Raw genomic sequence first — 16,765 nt, 5'->3', positions numbered from 1 at the left:
CATTCTGTGATTCCTTCCATGTAGCCTGGGGATTTACAGTAATGGAAGAAATTGTGATGAAGTGGGCTATGTACTGCAAAGAGAACCTTCTTTTCTTCCTACTGTCAACTCTGCCTTTAGCCTAACATGACAGCAGTCTCTGTATTTAATTGCTGAGTCCTATTCCACTACTTTGGGGCTGGATATGCAAATCAATTCCAAGTAAAACTTAAATGTTATAAAAGGACCATCCTCAGGTTTACCCTTGGAACTGTGGCTTTTGTTTTTCAATGGAAAATTACTTAGGAAATAAATGTCTTATGACCATTTCCCAAAAGGCTTTTTAGAACTTGCTTGAGTACAAAATGCATAAGCAGATGATCAATTGTGACTCATACTTTTATCTATAATTCTCCTTAAATTACATGTGGGCGTCAGTTGTGGATGATAACTCACACTGGGGGGGATTCACAGTTGATGAGTCTCTTTATACTTGATATAAAATGTCTCGTGCACATGAGTGAAAGAGAGAGGTGGGGAAAAAATGACATGCTCAAACCAAGATTTGTTCTTGATTCCTGAAAGCAGTCACTATCTCCATTTAAAAGAATTGGCTCATTCTCGTAAAGTAGTGCTAATAATCTTATCTTGAATAATTTTAGTTGGATGAAGAGAAGGCTCGGGTTGAAGAGGTTCTACAAAGAGGTGACGAATTACTGCAGCAACTTATGGAAGACAGCAGGAGAGAAAAAATTCGCTTGCAGCTCCTGTTTTTGCAGACAAGGCACAGCAGCAATAAGGTCAGTTAAACCAGTTGCCCTAAAGTGTGAGGGAAATCTCAGATACTACCTGTCCTCCTGTCCCCCTCCATAGTGGCATCAGATGGCTGTGTGCATTAGAAAAGTCTGCCTACTATTGTATGCATTCATGCCCAGATTTTTGTTCTCATCCTGCCATGTATATCTGACATGAGGTTCACTTTAATTCCAGGTGTCCTTTAAATATCCTCATTATGATCTTGAGCAATTCCTTCCTGTTATGTAAATGATAGCCAGTCTCTTTGGGGGCTCAAGAGGTAGATAGTACCTCCTTGAGTGAGGGCGTGGTTGCCCTAGCCTTGAAACAGGCTGTGGTGCACCAAGAGGCACTGTTCTGCAGTGATTCCAGTTTTGCCTGGAGGGTGAGTTCAGAGTGTGGGGAACTTCTGCTCAGCTTCTTGGTTTTTGGTCTGTGTGATCCCATAAACCTCCATGTTTTCCCCATATTCCTCAACATTTATATGAAACTGCTGGGTCTGCATTAACTGCTGGGTTGTCGCCAATAGGCAAATGACACTCAGCTCTACCTCACACTTGTAGCAAATCTCAGGGATGTCGTAGAAACTCTAAACTGGTATGTGAATGTAGTTTTGGAGTAGATGCAGTCTAATAAAATGAATCTTAATTGTATCAGTATGGAAGTCTTTTGGTGAATGAAAGATCTGATCTGCACAAGAAGGAACAGGTTCATAGTTTGGAGTTGCTCTTTAATGTACGCTAGCCCAAGCCATGTAGGGCTTTAAAGATTGATACCAGCACCTTGCATTGGGTCTGGAAGCAAATGGGGAACCAGTGTAGAGCAAGATTGGATTAATGTGATCCCTATTACATACAGTCAACATTACCAACTGTAGCTTCTGGATAGTCTTGAAGAGCAACCCCAAATAGAGTGCATCACAGTAAACAGACTTAGATGTTACTGGAGCATGTACCACAGTGGGCAAATTTTTTCCTGTCCAGGAAAAGCTACAGGAGGCCCGGATCCAAACCCCCCCCCCCCCAATCTACAAACCTTCCCCTTTAGGGGGAGTGCAGCCCCATCCTGAACAGGAGATATTCCATGGTCAAACTTTGCCCCCACCAGTAACACCTTTTTGTCAGGATTACATTTCACAGGAAGACATTTTGTAAATAAATAAATAATAAATAATTTTTTCTGTGTCCTCTCTAATTGGTGATATTGTGTATGTATGACCTTTACCATTTCCAGTAAGTAAAGAAGTACATTCTCTGCTGAAGCTTGAAGAGGTATTTGGGCTGCTTGGGTTCAATAGTTTCCCAGAATATAAAGAGAGTGTTATCTGCAGTTGGTAGAATAGAATCTTTATTGGCCAAGTGTGATTGGACACACAAGGAATTTGTCTCCGGTGCATAGAGTACAGGGTGCATAGAGTACAGGGCTGTAAATTTTTTCTACTCCCTATTTCTCTGTTTTCTTTGCTAGTGATAGTGCTAGAATCTCACCTTGCAGAAGCATGTTTTAAACTTTCATTCTGGTTTAGGTGTTAAAGATGCAGTCACAGGCAGTGAAATGAGATATCTGGTCTCTAATTACTGCCTACATTACCTCTTTTCTTCTCTTCCCCTTATCTACATTCATTTTGTTCCACTTTCCTTTATTTGGTTATAGGAACTAAGGTCTTTCCAAAGAAGAAAGGTTGTGGAAATTCCTCCTTCATCTTTACAATTTAAGACTGACCAAGACAATCTTTTGAATTGGCTTAATGAGACAGATGGACAGTTTTCGGGGCTACAGGAAGCAAAAGATGAACAGAAACTACAGGTAGGCCAATAATGCACAAGGCATCTCCTGAGCGATGGGGGCAAGTGTGCGTCAACACAAGATTTCTTTACTGATCTATTACTTATGCCCCACTTTCACTTTCTATTCTCCCTGTTGCAAACGAGACCACTTCTAGCATGAATTTAATTTTGCTTTATAGCCAGATTTTGCCAGTGACCCCAGCTTTGTCCTGGACCTTTTCCCTCTACCCACAACCAGCCCAGATAGTCTCATCCCTACTGTTTTGCATTGCTTTTCCCTTGCCCTTCTTCCAGTTGCCGATTCCTTCCTGCTTCTATAAATGCGTGTATTGATACATCAGACAGCACAAGACACAACTTGCTTTCCTGACACAAAATGGCAGTCCTAACGACTGCAAAAGGCAAATTCTGCTAATAGACTGTAGATGCATTAAAATGCCCTTTTATCATAGTAAGCTTAATAATGCACAGAAGAAAGGTTTTGACAGAAGCAGTGCTCAAAATACCTTTTGAAATACAACTGGAGAATCACACTTCTTTGAACTGTGGAAAGATGTGACAGTCTTTTCCGCCGCACGACTCATGATCACATGTCTTTCTTTTGCTGAGACAGAGTACAGTATGAGGTTTTTTTTTACTTAGGACCACATCGCCCTTCGAAACAGCTTTATAGCTGAGATGCAATATTTTAAAAGAAATTAAAAAAGGGTTTGTTATGAAATTCTTGGTGGCAGGAATATATATCTTAGAAAGAGAGGAAGAAATAAATAGTATTTTGCTCATGTCATATTTATTCACAAAACACGAAGGGCATGGTCATCACATTGTGATGCCTCAGCTCTCATCCGTAATCCTTCTTTTCATGGTGAGATGCCAGAACTGATTTTTAATCTACGGTATCTTGAAGGAAGTAGTCACAAATTAGTAATGCTTATTCCCAGACAACAACTCTTTTAAAGTTGTTACTATGGGAAACAACTGCTGGAAGCTGTATTCAACTCTTTAGCTTTCAGAAAGTTGGGCTGTTGTCTATTTATTTTGCTGACTCTCCGTTGTCTATTTATTTTGCTGACTCTTCTAAGTACATTCCCCAAAGAGCACTTAGTTCTGGAAATAGTAACATACTAGTGGTCCTTGGCCCTAGAGAAATTCAGTTAGCCTTAACTAAGACCAGGGCCAGGACTTTTTCTGTCCTGGCTCCAACCTGGTGGAACAGTCTGTCTAGCGAGACCAAGGCCCTGTGGGACCTTATGCAGTTCTCCAGGGCCTGTAAAACAGAGGTCTTCCACAATGCATATGGTTGAGGCAACCATGGTATTATCTGACCTCCCCACTTCTTCTATTTCACCATTTCCATCTGGCTGTTATGAGTTCACTTTACAGGAATATTTCACCTTCTTGACAAATATAGTTGCAAATTATTGGAATTTTTATTGAAATGTTTTAGATTTTTAGATGATATTATGTTTTATACATGTGTTGTAATCCAGCCCAGAAGAGGAGGGGTCATCTAATAAATTTTGCTAGTGAACACTTTGAGAGCAACTGGTCACTCCTAGGTCATGATCTCAAGGAGTTATTGTTGGTATGAAGAATTACTAGTACTTGGATCCAATATGAATGGCTGTGGCTGTTTCCAGAGTTGTCCAGGTTGCTTCCAACTTATACCTGGCCCACCTGGAGATGATAACTTTCACCCCTCCCCCCCATTTTGCACACCATTTCTGTATGAGCCCAGTTAACTGTCTGTGCCATTTTTATATGAGCCCTTGTAACTGAATGGCAACCCTTTAGGAGTTCTCATCATGTGTTAGAGGCAAGGAGAAGTGTCTATGTGACCTTTCAGAAATATGTCCACAGTGGGAAAGGTCATAGGGATGTGTGACTGCACAGAAGACCATTTAATGTACATCAAGAAGGGCAATCTTATTTTCATCATGTTCTCTGTGCCGTCTCACAATGAAAGTTGAGCAAGCTCATTTACTGAGGTTGGAGGCATGAGATTCCACAGAAAAACAAGCTGTGCTGCACTGCCTTTCCAGCTCTGCAGCTGCCTCTCTCCTTGCAGTGTAGCTGCCACACAGTGCTTCGTGACCTTTACAGAATTTCCTTTCCAAGAAGCTGCCAACGATGCCTGCAGCTGGTTGAATGAGTCTTCACTTGCAAATGACACTGCAATATTAATTTATAACATTTTTTAATTACAAAATCAACCAATGTGAAATAGATTCAGAAGATACTCTTTCTACTTTTTATGTTACCCAGTACCAGCTAAAGCAGACTAGCCTAGCCTCAGCTTGGAAGCTAAGCTGGGTCATTCATAGATTTATTTATTTATTTGTTTGTTTCAAACATTTTTATGTTGCCTTTCCCACCTCATTAGGATTCTGAAGGCAGTGAACATAAAAACATGAAAACATATGAACAGTTAAAAACAGCATGTAAAATTATAAAATAATTCAGTAAAAACATATGAACACCACTAGAACCAGGGAGGAGGGTCAGTAACCATTTCTGCAGGTATGCCATAAGTAACAGAAGAGTCTTGACCCTGTTTGGAGACAACCAAGGAAGACTGGGGTTGTTATGCTGAGGAAGCCAATGCAAACCGGTGCTGCTCACCTCTTGCTGTGAAAACCTGATGGCGATGGCTGTGGGTCGTCACTTGATGGCACTTAATATTATTGTAACGAATAAAAATATGTAGATTTTTGTCCAAATTCTATGATCTCTGAACAGAAACACAAAATGGCTAGATTCCACTTAAGCAAATAGTTTTCCACTTTGCTCACCTACATCCTAAATGGTAGTAATTTACATGTCTTCAGGCTAAACCCTTCTTTGATGTCCATTCTATCTTTTCTATTTTTAATATTAATATTTTCCTATTAATAATAACTTAACCTTGCAAAGTGAAGCAGGCTTTAACCATGGCTTTATCAACACATTCACTTTATATAGTTAAAAAGCCATTTTAACTAGTTAAAAAAAATAGAAAAGTTTAATTAACTAAATGAAATTAACTTGTGGCTTTTTTCCCCTTAGGCAACTCACCAGAGGAATCAAGGTCCTTATTTATCGGTAATCAGGATATCTCCATTCCCTGCAGAATACTTGGTTGAAATAAACAAAATTTTGCTGGCTATAGCTGATGCTGAGCTCTTGCTGAATGCCCCAGAACTTCATGCTGGTATCTATGAAGATTTTTCTATTCAAGAAGATTCTTTAAAGGTATTAGGAACTGAAATGTATGTTAAAATAAAGAGCAAAAAACAAAAAGTGGTCACTAAGTAGTTATAACTTTTATAAAGTTAAAGATGATGCTTAGGTTTGTTCCTTTGCATTGAAGTGGCTTTATTACAGCAACTGTTAAGCTGTTTACAGCAAAATCCCTTTTTCCAAGTCACTTTCGGTACATAGTTGGGGGTCTATAACCATTTTTTATCATTAGAGAGAGTACAATCCAGCTCTCTCAGGGGCTTGTTTAATGTCCCATGGTTTTTAAAGTTGAAATGCAGGTATGGCAAATAACAATTAATTATTGGCTGCAAATCCACCTAAACCCACCAGGTTTATTATCCCAATATCTTTCAGCCACACTCTACCCATCAAAAGCTTAGACTATTTGGTTAAGACCAAATAGCAATTTGGACCTATGCAATTTCTGGGGCTGGATCAATGTAAAGCTAAGACTTTGGTTTTTCAGTGCCTCATTGATATTGAATTGCAGACTGAGACTGCAGTCCTCTCATCACTACATAGACCCTTAAAAACATGGGTAGGAACATCTCCTGCACCCTTCCATCACTCAGCCAAAACTTTGTTGGGCCTTTTCAGGAGCTCACTTTGATGCCCTTCCCTCAGTTGTACTATCTGGTAGGTTTCAAACTATATTGTCAGAGTTGCCTTTGCAGCACCAAGGACATACAGTTGATTATGTATATGAATTCCACTTTGAATGTTACACTGTTGAGAGGAAAAAACTAATTACACCTCTGTTATATTGCTTTAGATATTTAACCCATACACCAGATATAGAGTATTTTGACCAGAATTTTACTGAAGAATAAAGAGCATAATATTTCATATGCTATGGCGAAATTTTGTTCTTTTGTGTGTAAAAAGTAGTCTCACGTTAAATAAGTGTGTAAGTTCCTCACTCTGTAATACCCATTTGCATTTGTATTCTTTTTATTGCTGCTGTTCTTGTAATCCTTTTGTTTTTATTCTTGACTGTTTGACCTTTTTGTATTATGTCTATTGTTTTCATAGTTTTCATACTTTAATTATGGCCTTACACCAGCACTATGAAAAAAGTACTTTGATAAAGTATAATCTAGGTAAAGTCAAGACACTTTCTAGTGTTACAAAAATCATCCAATGAGGCATTTTCTGATGATGGAAATCAGTAGTTCCTAATTACCTACATACAGTCCTATGACAGAGTGTTTGTTCATGTTAAGTTTGGGAAGAGGTGTGGTTCAGTGGTAAAGCACCCCACAATTCTTATAGACTAATGGCACCTCCAAGTCATGAATCTTCTGTTATGGGGGGGAAAATGCTCTCTCCAGCTGAAACAATGAAATGCTTCTGCTGGTCAGTGGACATACCATTGAATTAGATGAAAGAATGTTCTGACTCTGTTTAAGTCATCTTAAGGCAGTAGAAAAAGTGGAAGACTCAACATGAGATGGATTGGCTCAATAAAAGAAGCCACAAGTTGCTATAGCTGAGCAAGGCTATTGATCATTGGACATTTTGGGGTTCATTAATTCATGGGGTTGCCATAAGTTGAAACAACTTTGCAGTATATAATATACATACTTATACTGTTTACACAGAATCGTCAGTCAACCTGTATGTGCAGAATACACAGGATACAGTTCAAGAACCAGGAGGTGCTATGTTTATTTGAAAGTGGTATCTCACTGGTCCTTGTTAGCTCGATCCTGCTAAAGTCTAGTGGTTGGATTTGCAAAGAGAGATTGATTCAAAGCACTCTTCCTATTCAGACACTACATTTAGTGCCTGAAGGAGGGGAGTCTGTGTTTTCATATGGAGCATGATGTATGATAAAAATTGTCTTGATCAAACCAGGGAGAAAGACAGAGCTTCTTGCTACAGCCTTTAAGGTACTACAGGGCAATCCTCTCTTGAAATTAGAAGACCAGGAGTTTGGATTTATATCCCAGTTTCCTCAACCATAAGGAGTCTCAAAGTGATTTTCAGACTCCTTCCCTTTCACTCCCCACATAGGCACCTTGTGAGTTAGGTGAGGCTGAGACAGTTCCGAGATAACTGTGACTAACCCAAGATCACCCATCAGGCTCCATGTGTAGGAGTGGGGAAAAACCCGATTCACCAGATTAGAGTTGCCGTTTATGTGGAGGAGTGAGGAATCAAACCCAGTTTTTCAGATCAGAGTCCACCTCTTTTAACCAATACGCCACAGTGGCTTAGGCACTATACTACAACCAAATTAAGAAAGGAACCATTTTGTCCTTAGTGCGCAGTTATTTAAAAAGCTTTGTTGGGCATAGTAGTTTTTCTTCAATACAAGTTTCTTGCTAGCTTTTTGTAGGTAACACATTGCTGTGTTTAGTCAGCCTAAACAAAAACTTTTTTCCACTTGTAGTAATTTGTGACGGTGTGCTGTTGCTTCCTTCTCTGAGTATTTAATTGACTATTGTTTTGTTCTACAGAATGTGAAAGACATGTTGGACAAACTTGGGGATCAGATTGCAGTTATTCATGAAAAACAACCTGATGTTATACTAGAGGCATCTGGACCTGAGGCTCTTCAAATAGGGGATTCTCTAACCCAGCTGAATGCAGAATGGGACAGAATTAACAGGATGTATAATGACTGCAAATGGTGAGTAATAAGACTTCATGTATTTTGTGCTACTCTGTTCCCCTTCTTTTTATCAAGGAAAACTGCTTCCTTCGGTGTGAGGAGAATAAAGATATGCCAGGAGTGGTAGAGATGAGTAAATTTGGGTCGGTTTTTTTGCATTGAACAGTCAGATGTTGAAGGCCAGCTCATCCCAGCTATATTAATAACAGCTGTAACATAACTTACCTATGTTGAAAGCAATGTATGTCTTGGAGCAGTGGTGTAGAGAATTTCCCAATAGAAAAATATCTCAAAAAGGTGGTAGGGGACACAGAGTTATCTAATAATGGATTTTTTATCTGTAGTAAAGGTTAGGAAAAGCAACTTTTATTTTGCTCCAGGGACTCTTCAGTGAAGATGCATAAGAACATAAGAACTAGCCTGCTGGATCAGACCAGAGTCCATCTAGTCCAGCTCTCTGCTACTTGCAGTGGCCCACCAGGTGCCTTTGGGAGCTCACATGCAGGATGTGAAAGCACAAGACAGTACCTTTGGTTTAACTAGTTTAATTGTTTAAACCGATCTATGTCATTATTAAATATACTCACACATTTAAATGACTGGGCTATGCTAGGCATCTTGCCTGTGGCTGCCTTTGTTGACAGACCAAACCTGATTCCAAACACAGCCAGCATCTTCCAGCCTTGCTTAACATTTCCAGCACACACCATTTCCTGTTGAGATCCCCAGCTCCTCTCCTGATGTGCTGTACAGCCTCTTCCAGGTTTGCTCAGCACCAAGGGTTGCTCCCAGCCACACCCCACCATACAGCCAGTGATGTGATGATCTGGGCACATGCTGCACCACTTTGGATGTCTCTGGGTACTTGCTGAAGTATCCTGCTCAGCCTGACCAATCCCTGCCAAACTAGCTATGGCCTACACAGTGAACAATTAGGTCTGGTTTGGACAAATAATAGTTTGTCCCAGTTTCAAAATAAGGAAAATTATTTTGCCAAAATTATAATTTCTTCCTTATCACAATTAAGTGGCATGGCTTGGAATGATTCTAGTTCTTGATTGAGATAAAGGATGGTGTGTTATCTGAATGAATTTGTGTGAGAGAAGGTGGGAGCATGTGAGCATGACATCCATTTTGGCTATCATGTGTGAATTGGGTCAGTGCTAGCAAATACAACTCCAAGTTTTTAATCTTCATGATTCAGAGAGAATGTGAATATGTCTGTGCATCATATTTGTCAACATTTCTTCTATTATGGAGAATCAGTTTTTTCTGTGAAGTTAATATCATTAGTAATAAACAAGTATAACTGCTTTTCTAGGATAATGCTTACCATAATTAGTATTGACTTTGATGTAGATTAAATTTAAATCATGTTTAAATTAATTTGAGTTTATTGTGATCTGTTAAACAACTTTATACAAATGTATTGTTTCTTTAAATATATTGAGTTGAATCCAAATTTTCCATTCTACTAATGGCAGAGTATTAAAGGAACGCAGCATGGTATATATAGACCTATCTCATCCGTACTTGGAAGGGAGACCATCAAGAAAGACTCTGCAGATGCAGGCAATGGCAACCCACCTCTCCCTTTCACTTAGAGCCCCTTGTTGAGATTGCCATAAATTGGCGGCGATGTGACCTTGACTTGCTATTAGAAATTTTGGAACCGTCCTGTCACCTTTTTGTGTGTTAAGATTTCAGTATTGTGTGATGGAGTTAGTGGCTGCATTCTGACATAATGCTAACTTATGTTTTATTTAAATCACATTTAAATCACATTGTGGTTCAGCTAGTTCTGAACCACAGTCTACACTTATTAATTGTAGTTTTTCATTACACCTGCATAACTGCATCTCCATTTGTTCAGTAGAACTTCAGCATTCCTAGCATACTCCACAGGTAGCTGTAAAAACTAGTTGTGTAACTTCATAGGGCTATTGATTATGTTTTCTGGGAGTAAACCCACATTCTCTCCCTCCCTTCACCTTCTGCCTAGGTTCCTCCTCACAGCTAATGATGATTTACCAAGTACAACTTCATCTTCTCCCAAGGCCAAATTTAAAACTGCCCCGAGCCTGGTGTTGGTCAGAATAGGGCATGGTATAAATGTAATAAAATAAAGGCAGTGGGACAAATGATAATTCTTTTCCATAGGATGATTTAGTTGACAACTTACCATATATACTCGTGTATAAGCCAACCCGTGTATAAGCTGAGGCACCTAATTTTACCACCAAAAACTGAGAAAACTTATTGACTCATGTATAAGCCTAGGGTGGTAACTCCAAAGCAGGTGGGGGCAAGGAAGAGCTGGGGAGCCCGCTCCCCACCGGATCGCTCCCACTCCCCGCCGCCTCCTGGATCCCCACATCAGCCTTGGCTCCCCTTGGCTGCTCTGGCATTTCCTTGCTTGCAAGCTGGTGGGAGCAGGGAAGAGCCAGGGTGCCTGCTGCCCACTGGATCGCTCCCCCTGCCGCCTGCCAGATCCCCACAGCAGCCCCAGCCCTTGGCTGCTCTGCCGTTTCCTTGCTTGCAAGCAAGGAAACGCCAGACAGAGCATTCACCTGCTTTTTGGGTTTCCTTGCTTGCAGACGACTGCTTTTTGCAGAGCAGGCGGGGGCAGGGAATAGGCAGGGCTACCCAGGATGCTGGGTACAAGCCTGTTGGGGGGGGGGGCAGCAGGCTCCTGCCCACCGCTGCCCATCTTTCCCCTAAGTCACTCACCGCCAGCTCTGAAGGCTTGGCTCCAGGGAAGCTGCCGCTTGGACAGAGTGTCTCTATCATTCTCTTAAGAGGGCAATGGCTTATACGCGAGTATATACGTGAGTATATACGGCATACAATAACTATGGCTCTGCACAACACATTATTGTAGTAGAAGGTATTTCAGAACCCATCTAATGCCATACTTCCCCTTGAAAAGAGCTTACACTTAAAATTCTCCTTTATTTTCTAAGTGTATGAGTGGGATTGTGACATTCCTGATCATGCTTTTTCTCAAGTTTTTATTCTACTTCTGAGAAAAAACAAGGTTAGACATTAACAGCATAACAAACAGCATAATTAACAGCATTTCAGATTTTTAAAAAGTAAATAGTGAAATGACTGGAAGGGAGTATTTTCCCTGCCATTTCCCTGCCTATTTTCTTTGGCTGGTGAATAGTGAACAAGCTATGTGGTTTGCCGACAGGCAATGCAAGAGAGCTCAGGATAATATCCATAGAGGTAGAAAAGGAAGCATACTAGTAGCTGTAGTTATTTACATCTGCTAGTTTTCTTTTTAAGCAGTAAGAAGACAAATTAGCTCAGTGAAACCAGTGTAGTATAATCAGTAGAGCATTAGGCTAGGATTGGGAAGATTGTCCCTCGGGCCCTTTCTGCACGAGCCGTATACAGTGCCCTAGGGATGGCAAAAACGCCATCCCTAGGGAGCTGTTTGCATGGGCCACCCTCACTCCTTCCCAGCGGCACTAAGCCGCCATTTTCCCACCTCGCTCCCCAAGTGAGGCGCCATCCCTCCCCTCCTTTCCTGATCGACTTACCTTCCTTGTGACTGTCCGGTGCATCGCCAAGGCTTGGGGACATGCCCTCCCTGCCCTGCGACTCCGGAGCAGTCGCGCAGGGCAGGAGGGCGTGTCCCCTGGCCTCGGCGACGCACCGGACGGTCACAAGGAAGATACGTTGATTGGGCAATGGTGCTCCGCGGCGCCGTCTTCCCTGTCGTTCCCGGGACCGTTTGTGCGAACGGTCCCAGGGGGGTTGGGTCGGTGTCATGTACGCCAACCCAACCCCCAGCATGGCCATGCGGAAGCGGCCTCTGATTATTTTTCTTTCCTTGCAATTAAAAATGAATATTTTATATTATATTACCTTGATCTAATGGAAATATGTCTGCTTCATTGTTCTTTTAAAGTGCTCTAAAAACAATAGATGTTACATGCAGCAGATGTTTCTGTATTTCAAGGGTACCTAAAATACACTTCGAAAGTCACTTAGGTAATCTTTGATCTATTGGTATTGTTTCATGCAGTTCCTTTGATAAGTCTGTGGAAGAGTGGAGACAGTTCCATTGTGATCTCAATGAACTGTCTCAATGGTTAACTGATGCTGAAGGGTTGCTGGCTGAGGCCCAAACTCCAGATGGTAGCCTGGATGTGGAGACAGCAAGAATGCATCATCAGGTAAGCCTGTCATATGTCAGTCTGTTCTGGAGCCCATAATCAGGACTCAACCACTGAACAAACACTTTAAAAAAGAATACTATTTCTTTCTATAAATATAAGATTCTTTAGAAGACATCATTGTGAATTTAAGGTACCAAATGAAACTTGTAATTATCTAAATTTTTATTGCACGGCTGCTATGTTTCCACAGTATCAATATTTCCTCAAAATATATTAATCTATGGTAGATACAAGGAAATAAAACTGCTAAAGTCAAGTACCCTTAATTTGGGCTGGACTGGGCTCTTTCATCTATAAGAGTGGAAGCATATGTTTCTAACGTTCCTAATGAAATCAAAAGTGCTTAATTTTGGTTTGTTTTATAGTATATCTAGCAAGTAAATACTCTGAAAGTTTTACTTATTTTTTTCTTGTTAATCTATTTTATTTACTTAAAAATACTATGGATTAGAGCAGGTCAGTTACTCTCAGTTAGATAGAGGGTGATTTCGCCCTCTTTTAGCAGACTCTTTAGTTCTCTGTTCATGCTGATGATAAGAGATCCCTGATTGCCAAGATCAGTGTTTTGGGCAGTTCAGCAAGCTGAAGCAGGAAGGCAAATGTAGAATTCCATTCCATGATGGAAATGATTTCCATTAGTGCAAACTGAGCTTTAGATCTAACCATAAGATTTAAAGCATGATGAATCCTAAGTTTGCTGAAATAGAGATGTTTAAAGTTATGTTAATCATATTATGAGTTTGGTAAAATATTTTAGATATCTCATTTTGGATATAAAATCCTTTAGGATCGAATAAATTTGTTTTTTCATTCTATACAAAATAGATCTTTGTGTTTCTTGAGATCCTTTTTTATAGTATAGTAAAGAGATTTATGTTGACAGTGCATAGTTTTTAGAGTTGTTAGTGATATGGGAAAGCGTGAATCTTAACTTTCCTTGACTTCTCTCAGTTTATGTGGATTTTTCTATGATATCTGCAGATCATGACAATATTGTTCTTTATTATTGTAAATAATTTTTGTAAGGCTACAAAGAATGACAAGATATTGATTCAGAGACAAACTGATGCAGCATTATTCTGTGTATATACTTAGTACAAAATATGCAGGCAACACTATTAAAATACATACAATTTCTTAGGGCATACATGTAGTTTCTAACCTTAGTTATGTTTCTGTTCAGATTGGCTTGAATTGAATTGCCTGTTCTGCAACATGCAACTTTAGTAGGTTGATATTTATGAACACTTTAGCTTTCTCTTAGTATAAAGAGCTCAGGTCATTCACAAAAACAGTTTTCCTTCCTTCCTTCCTTCCTTCCTTCCTTCCTTCCTTCCTTCCTTCCTTCCTTCCTTCCTTCCTTCCTTCCTTCCTTCCTTCCTTCCTTCCTTCCTTCCTTCCTTCCTTCCTTCCTTCCTTCCTTCCTTCCTTCCTTCCTTCCTTCCTTCCTTCCTTCCTTCCTTCCTTCCTTCCTTCCTTCCTTCCTTCCTTCCTTCCTTCCTTCCTTCCTTCCTTCCTTCCTTCCTTCCTTCCTAATCACTGCTTCAAGCTACATAGCCGTGTCAAGCTGAGTAGAAAACAAAATTCAGTTGGGTTTTTATATTTATCACAGGAACTTGAAGAGGGAGTCAGCAGCCATCAGGCTGGCTATTTGACATTAAACAAAACAGGAGACAGAATCATACAGAAACTTTCCATTTCGGATGGAAGATTCTTGAAAGAGAAACTTGCAGGATTAAAGAAACGCTGGGAAATAGTCACTGCTGAGGTTGTGAAAAGACAGCAGAGGTAATTTGGTCCATCAGAATCTGGGGTGTCTTAAGAGAAGCGTTGGGTTTTTAGAAACTCCAAATAGCATTACACATTTTAATTAGGCTGTACTTCCCTAACTTTCATGCTCTAATTCTATAATGTTTCCCAAGACTACTTTCATGCAGTTAGAAATCCTAATTTGCTTTTTATGTAACAAACACACTTGTTCCATTTTTTCCTGGGCTTTTAAAATGTGTTTGTCCATTTGTATAAATGTACCATGTGCACTAATGTTTTACAATTGCTTTTCATTCTTGATAAATTTGATAAATAATTCTTAGGTTTTTTTAAAGATGCTTTCGGAGCACCTTGGAAGGGACCATACATGCTTTAGATAAATATGTCTAGCTGAAATTGAATTTGGATGTTGTGGGTTTTTTGGGTTGTATGACTGTGTTCAAGTGGTATTTTCTCCTGACGTTTCACCTGCATCTGTGGTTGGCACCAAAGATGCCAGCGACAGATGTAAGTGAAACATCAGGAGAAAATACCACTTGAACATGGCCATACAACCTGAAAAACCCACAACATCCTAGTGATTCCAGCTGTGGAAGCCTTCAACAATACATTGAAATTAAATTGCTATGTACCTGTACACTGATGTTATAGGACATGTTAATTTTTTCATAAAACTAAATTGGTAGGCCAAATTTATAGATGTGAGTCCTTTCCTCCTTAGTTGTCTGTTTATGCACAGTATCAGAATCATTATAAATTACTTCTTGGAAATGTATTTGGTAAGATGAAGAACAAGATGCATTCTCGAAGTGAACTGTGTGCAAATTCTTTGAATGTCTACATGTGAATAGGAAATACTGCTGGGATTTATATAACCCTGAAGGACTGCTGAAAAATTTTAGGCAATTTTTTTCCTTTCCACTTTAAGGATGATGGAAAGAATATATAAATGTTAAGTGGTTTCTTTCTTTTTGTATACCTGAACTGTTTAATTATGTTTATAGATGTATATTAGTGAGTTTTAGGTGATGAATGTTCTCCTGCTTTTACATATTGTTTCAGTAATAGTGATTTTGTTCCTTCTTCCATTTTGGGGTTTGTGATTCAGACTGAAAGGAGGCAATCAACAATTGATAGACTTTGTAAGAAAACTAGAAGAACTTAATTGCTGGGTAGAAAATATTGAAAATGCTCAAGATGAAAAATCTACAGTCAGCCATGAGGAAAACCTGCAGCAATTAATGGCAAGTTAAATTTTAAAAATGCCTTTTTTAAAGTTTAAATTGATTGCTTATTGTTACTTTTTCATAGGATTGTGTTCAAATGTTGAATTCAGAGTCTCCAGAGTACTAGTGAATAGCAGTTAGTGGCTGCCTTTGAACACAAAGTGAACTCTAATTTATATTCCATTAGTTTTGTTATCTAATATAAAACTGTCCGGGAGTGGGGAGCCCCCCCTCCCCGGACTTACCGCTGCTCCTGCTCCCGAACAAGCCAGATGCCTCGCCGCCGCGCCTGCCGCCGGCCCCGCGGCCGGTTTGCGAGGCCGGGGCGGGGAGGCCCTCCGGCAACGCGCCAACAGATGCTCCGGCGGCCTCTGACCTGGCCGCAACGCCTCACCTCCCTGGCGCTGGGCGGGGGCCGGAGGAGGAGGGGACAACCGGGGACGGGCAGACAGGCCCTCCCCGGCGACGAGGGAGCAACGCGTCCCAGCGCCATCGCCGGGAAGCGCGCCGACGGGCCACTCCCGAGGAGGGAGCCCCGGGCGGCTGCCGTGGCCCGACCGGAGGATGGCACCGGCGAGTCCGCTCTCCCTGGCTCGCCCGGGATACCGGGGTGGGCCAGGAGGTCAGGTGGGAGGCGGAGCCGGCTAGCGGAGGGGTTTTCAAGGGGCGTGGGAGACAGCCAGGGTATAAAGGAGGAGGAACGGAGCCACCTGGGAGAGTTGTGGGACGGGAGGCAGGAGGAAGGGTGTGTGCTGGGAGGCTTGGGAGCTGGAGAACAAAGGGGAGATTTGGAAGGGCCAGCCGAGGGGCAGGAGGGGAGCAGGGGAGGCCTGTGGAGAGAACAGGCTCCCCAGTTATATGGAAGGGAGGCTTGTGGAGTGAACAGGCCCCCTCGGTTAGACAAAGGGGAGTCCTGTGCGAGGAACTGGCTCCCCCAGGGGAACTGAGAGAAGAGGCCAGGCGGGCCCTGAAGGGGTTTAGGCCCCACTGACTGACCACCCCTCCCTAGAACAGGGGTGAGACCGGGAACAAGAACCCCAGGTAGGGATTGGAGGGATGGCATCAGGGCTCCCCCATGATACTCTGGAGGGGGACCCTGACAAAAACATTGTTCTCTTGCTATCTAATATGATACCCAGACTGCTATTTTGTAGTAATTGA

General features: G+C 41.2%; 1 protein-coding gene across 4 annotated transcripts in view; it reads left to right on the top strand.

Annotated features, from left to right (window-relative positions):
- The window catches only part of UTRN (utrophin), a 438,418-nt gene that overhangs the window by 147,978 nt on the left and 273,675 nt on the right, over positions 1-16,765 (top strand). For all 4 annotated transcript variants that reach the window (XM_048489265.1, XM_048489284.1, XM_048489276.1 and 1 more), the window contains exons 39-45: positions 642-779; positions 2,428-2,580; positions 5,607-5,792; positions 8,264-8,436; positions 12,455-12,605; positions 14,221-14,396; positions 15,487-15,622. In XM_048489265.1, coding sequence (XP_048345222.1) covers positions 642-779; positions 2,428-2,580; positions 5,607-5,792; positions 8,264-8,436; positions 12,455-12,605; positions 14,221-14,396; positions 15,487-15,622 — 1,113 coding nt within the window. The remainder of the gene's footprint in view (positions 1-641; positions 780-2,427; positions 2,581-5,606; positions 5,793-8,263; positions 8,437-12,454; positions 12,606-14,220; positions 14,397-15,486; positions 15,623-16,765) is intronic.

The sequence above is a fragment of the Sphaerodactylus townsendi genome, linkage group LG01 (assembly GCF_021028975.2).
Source record: "Sphaerodactylus townsendi isolate TG3544 linkage group LG01, MPM_Stown_v2.3, whole genome shotgun sequence".
Taxonomy (NCBI): Eukaryota; Metazoa; Chordata; class Lepidosauria; order Squamata; family Sphaerodactylidae; genus Sphaerodactylus; species Sphaerodactylus townsendi.
This window is presented reverse-complemented; position numbering and strand designations above follow the sequence as displayed.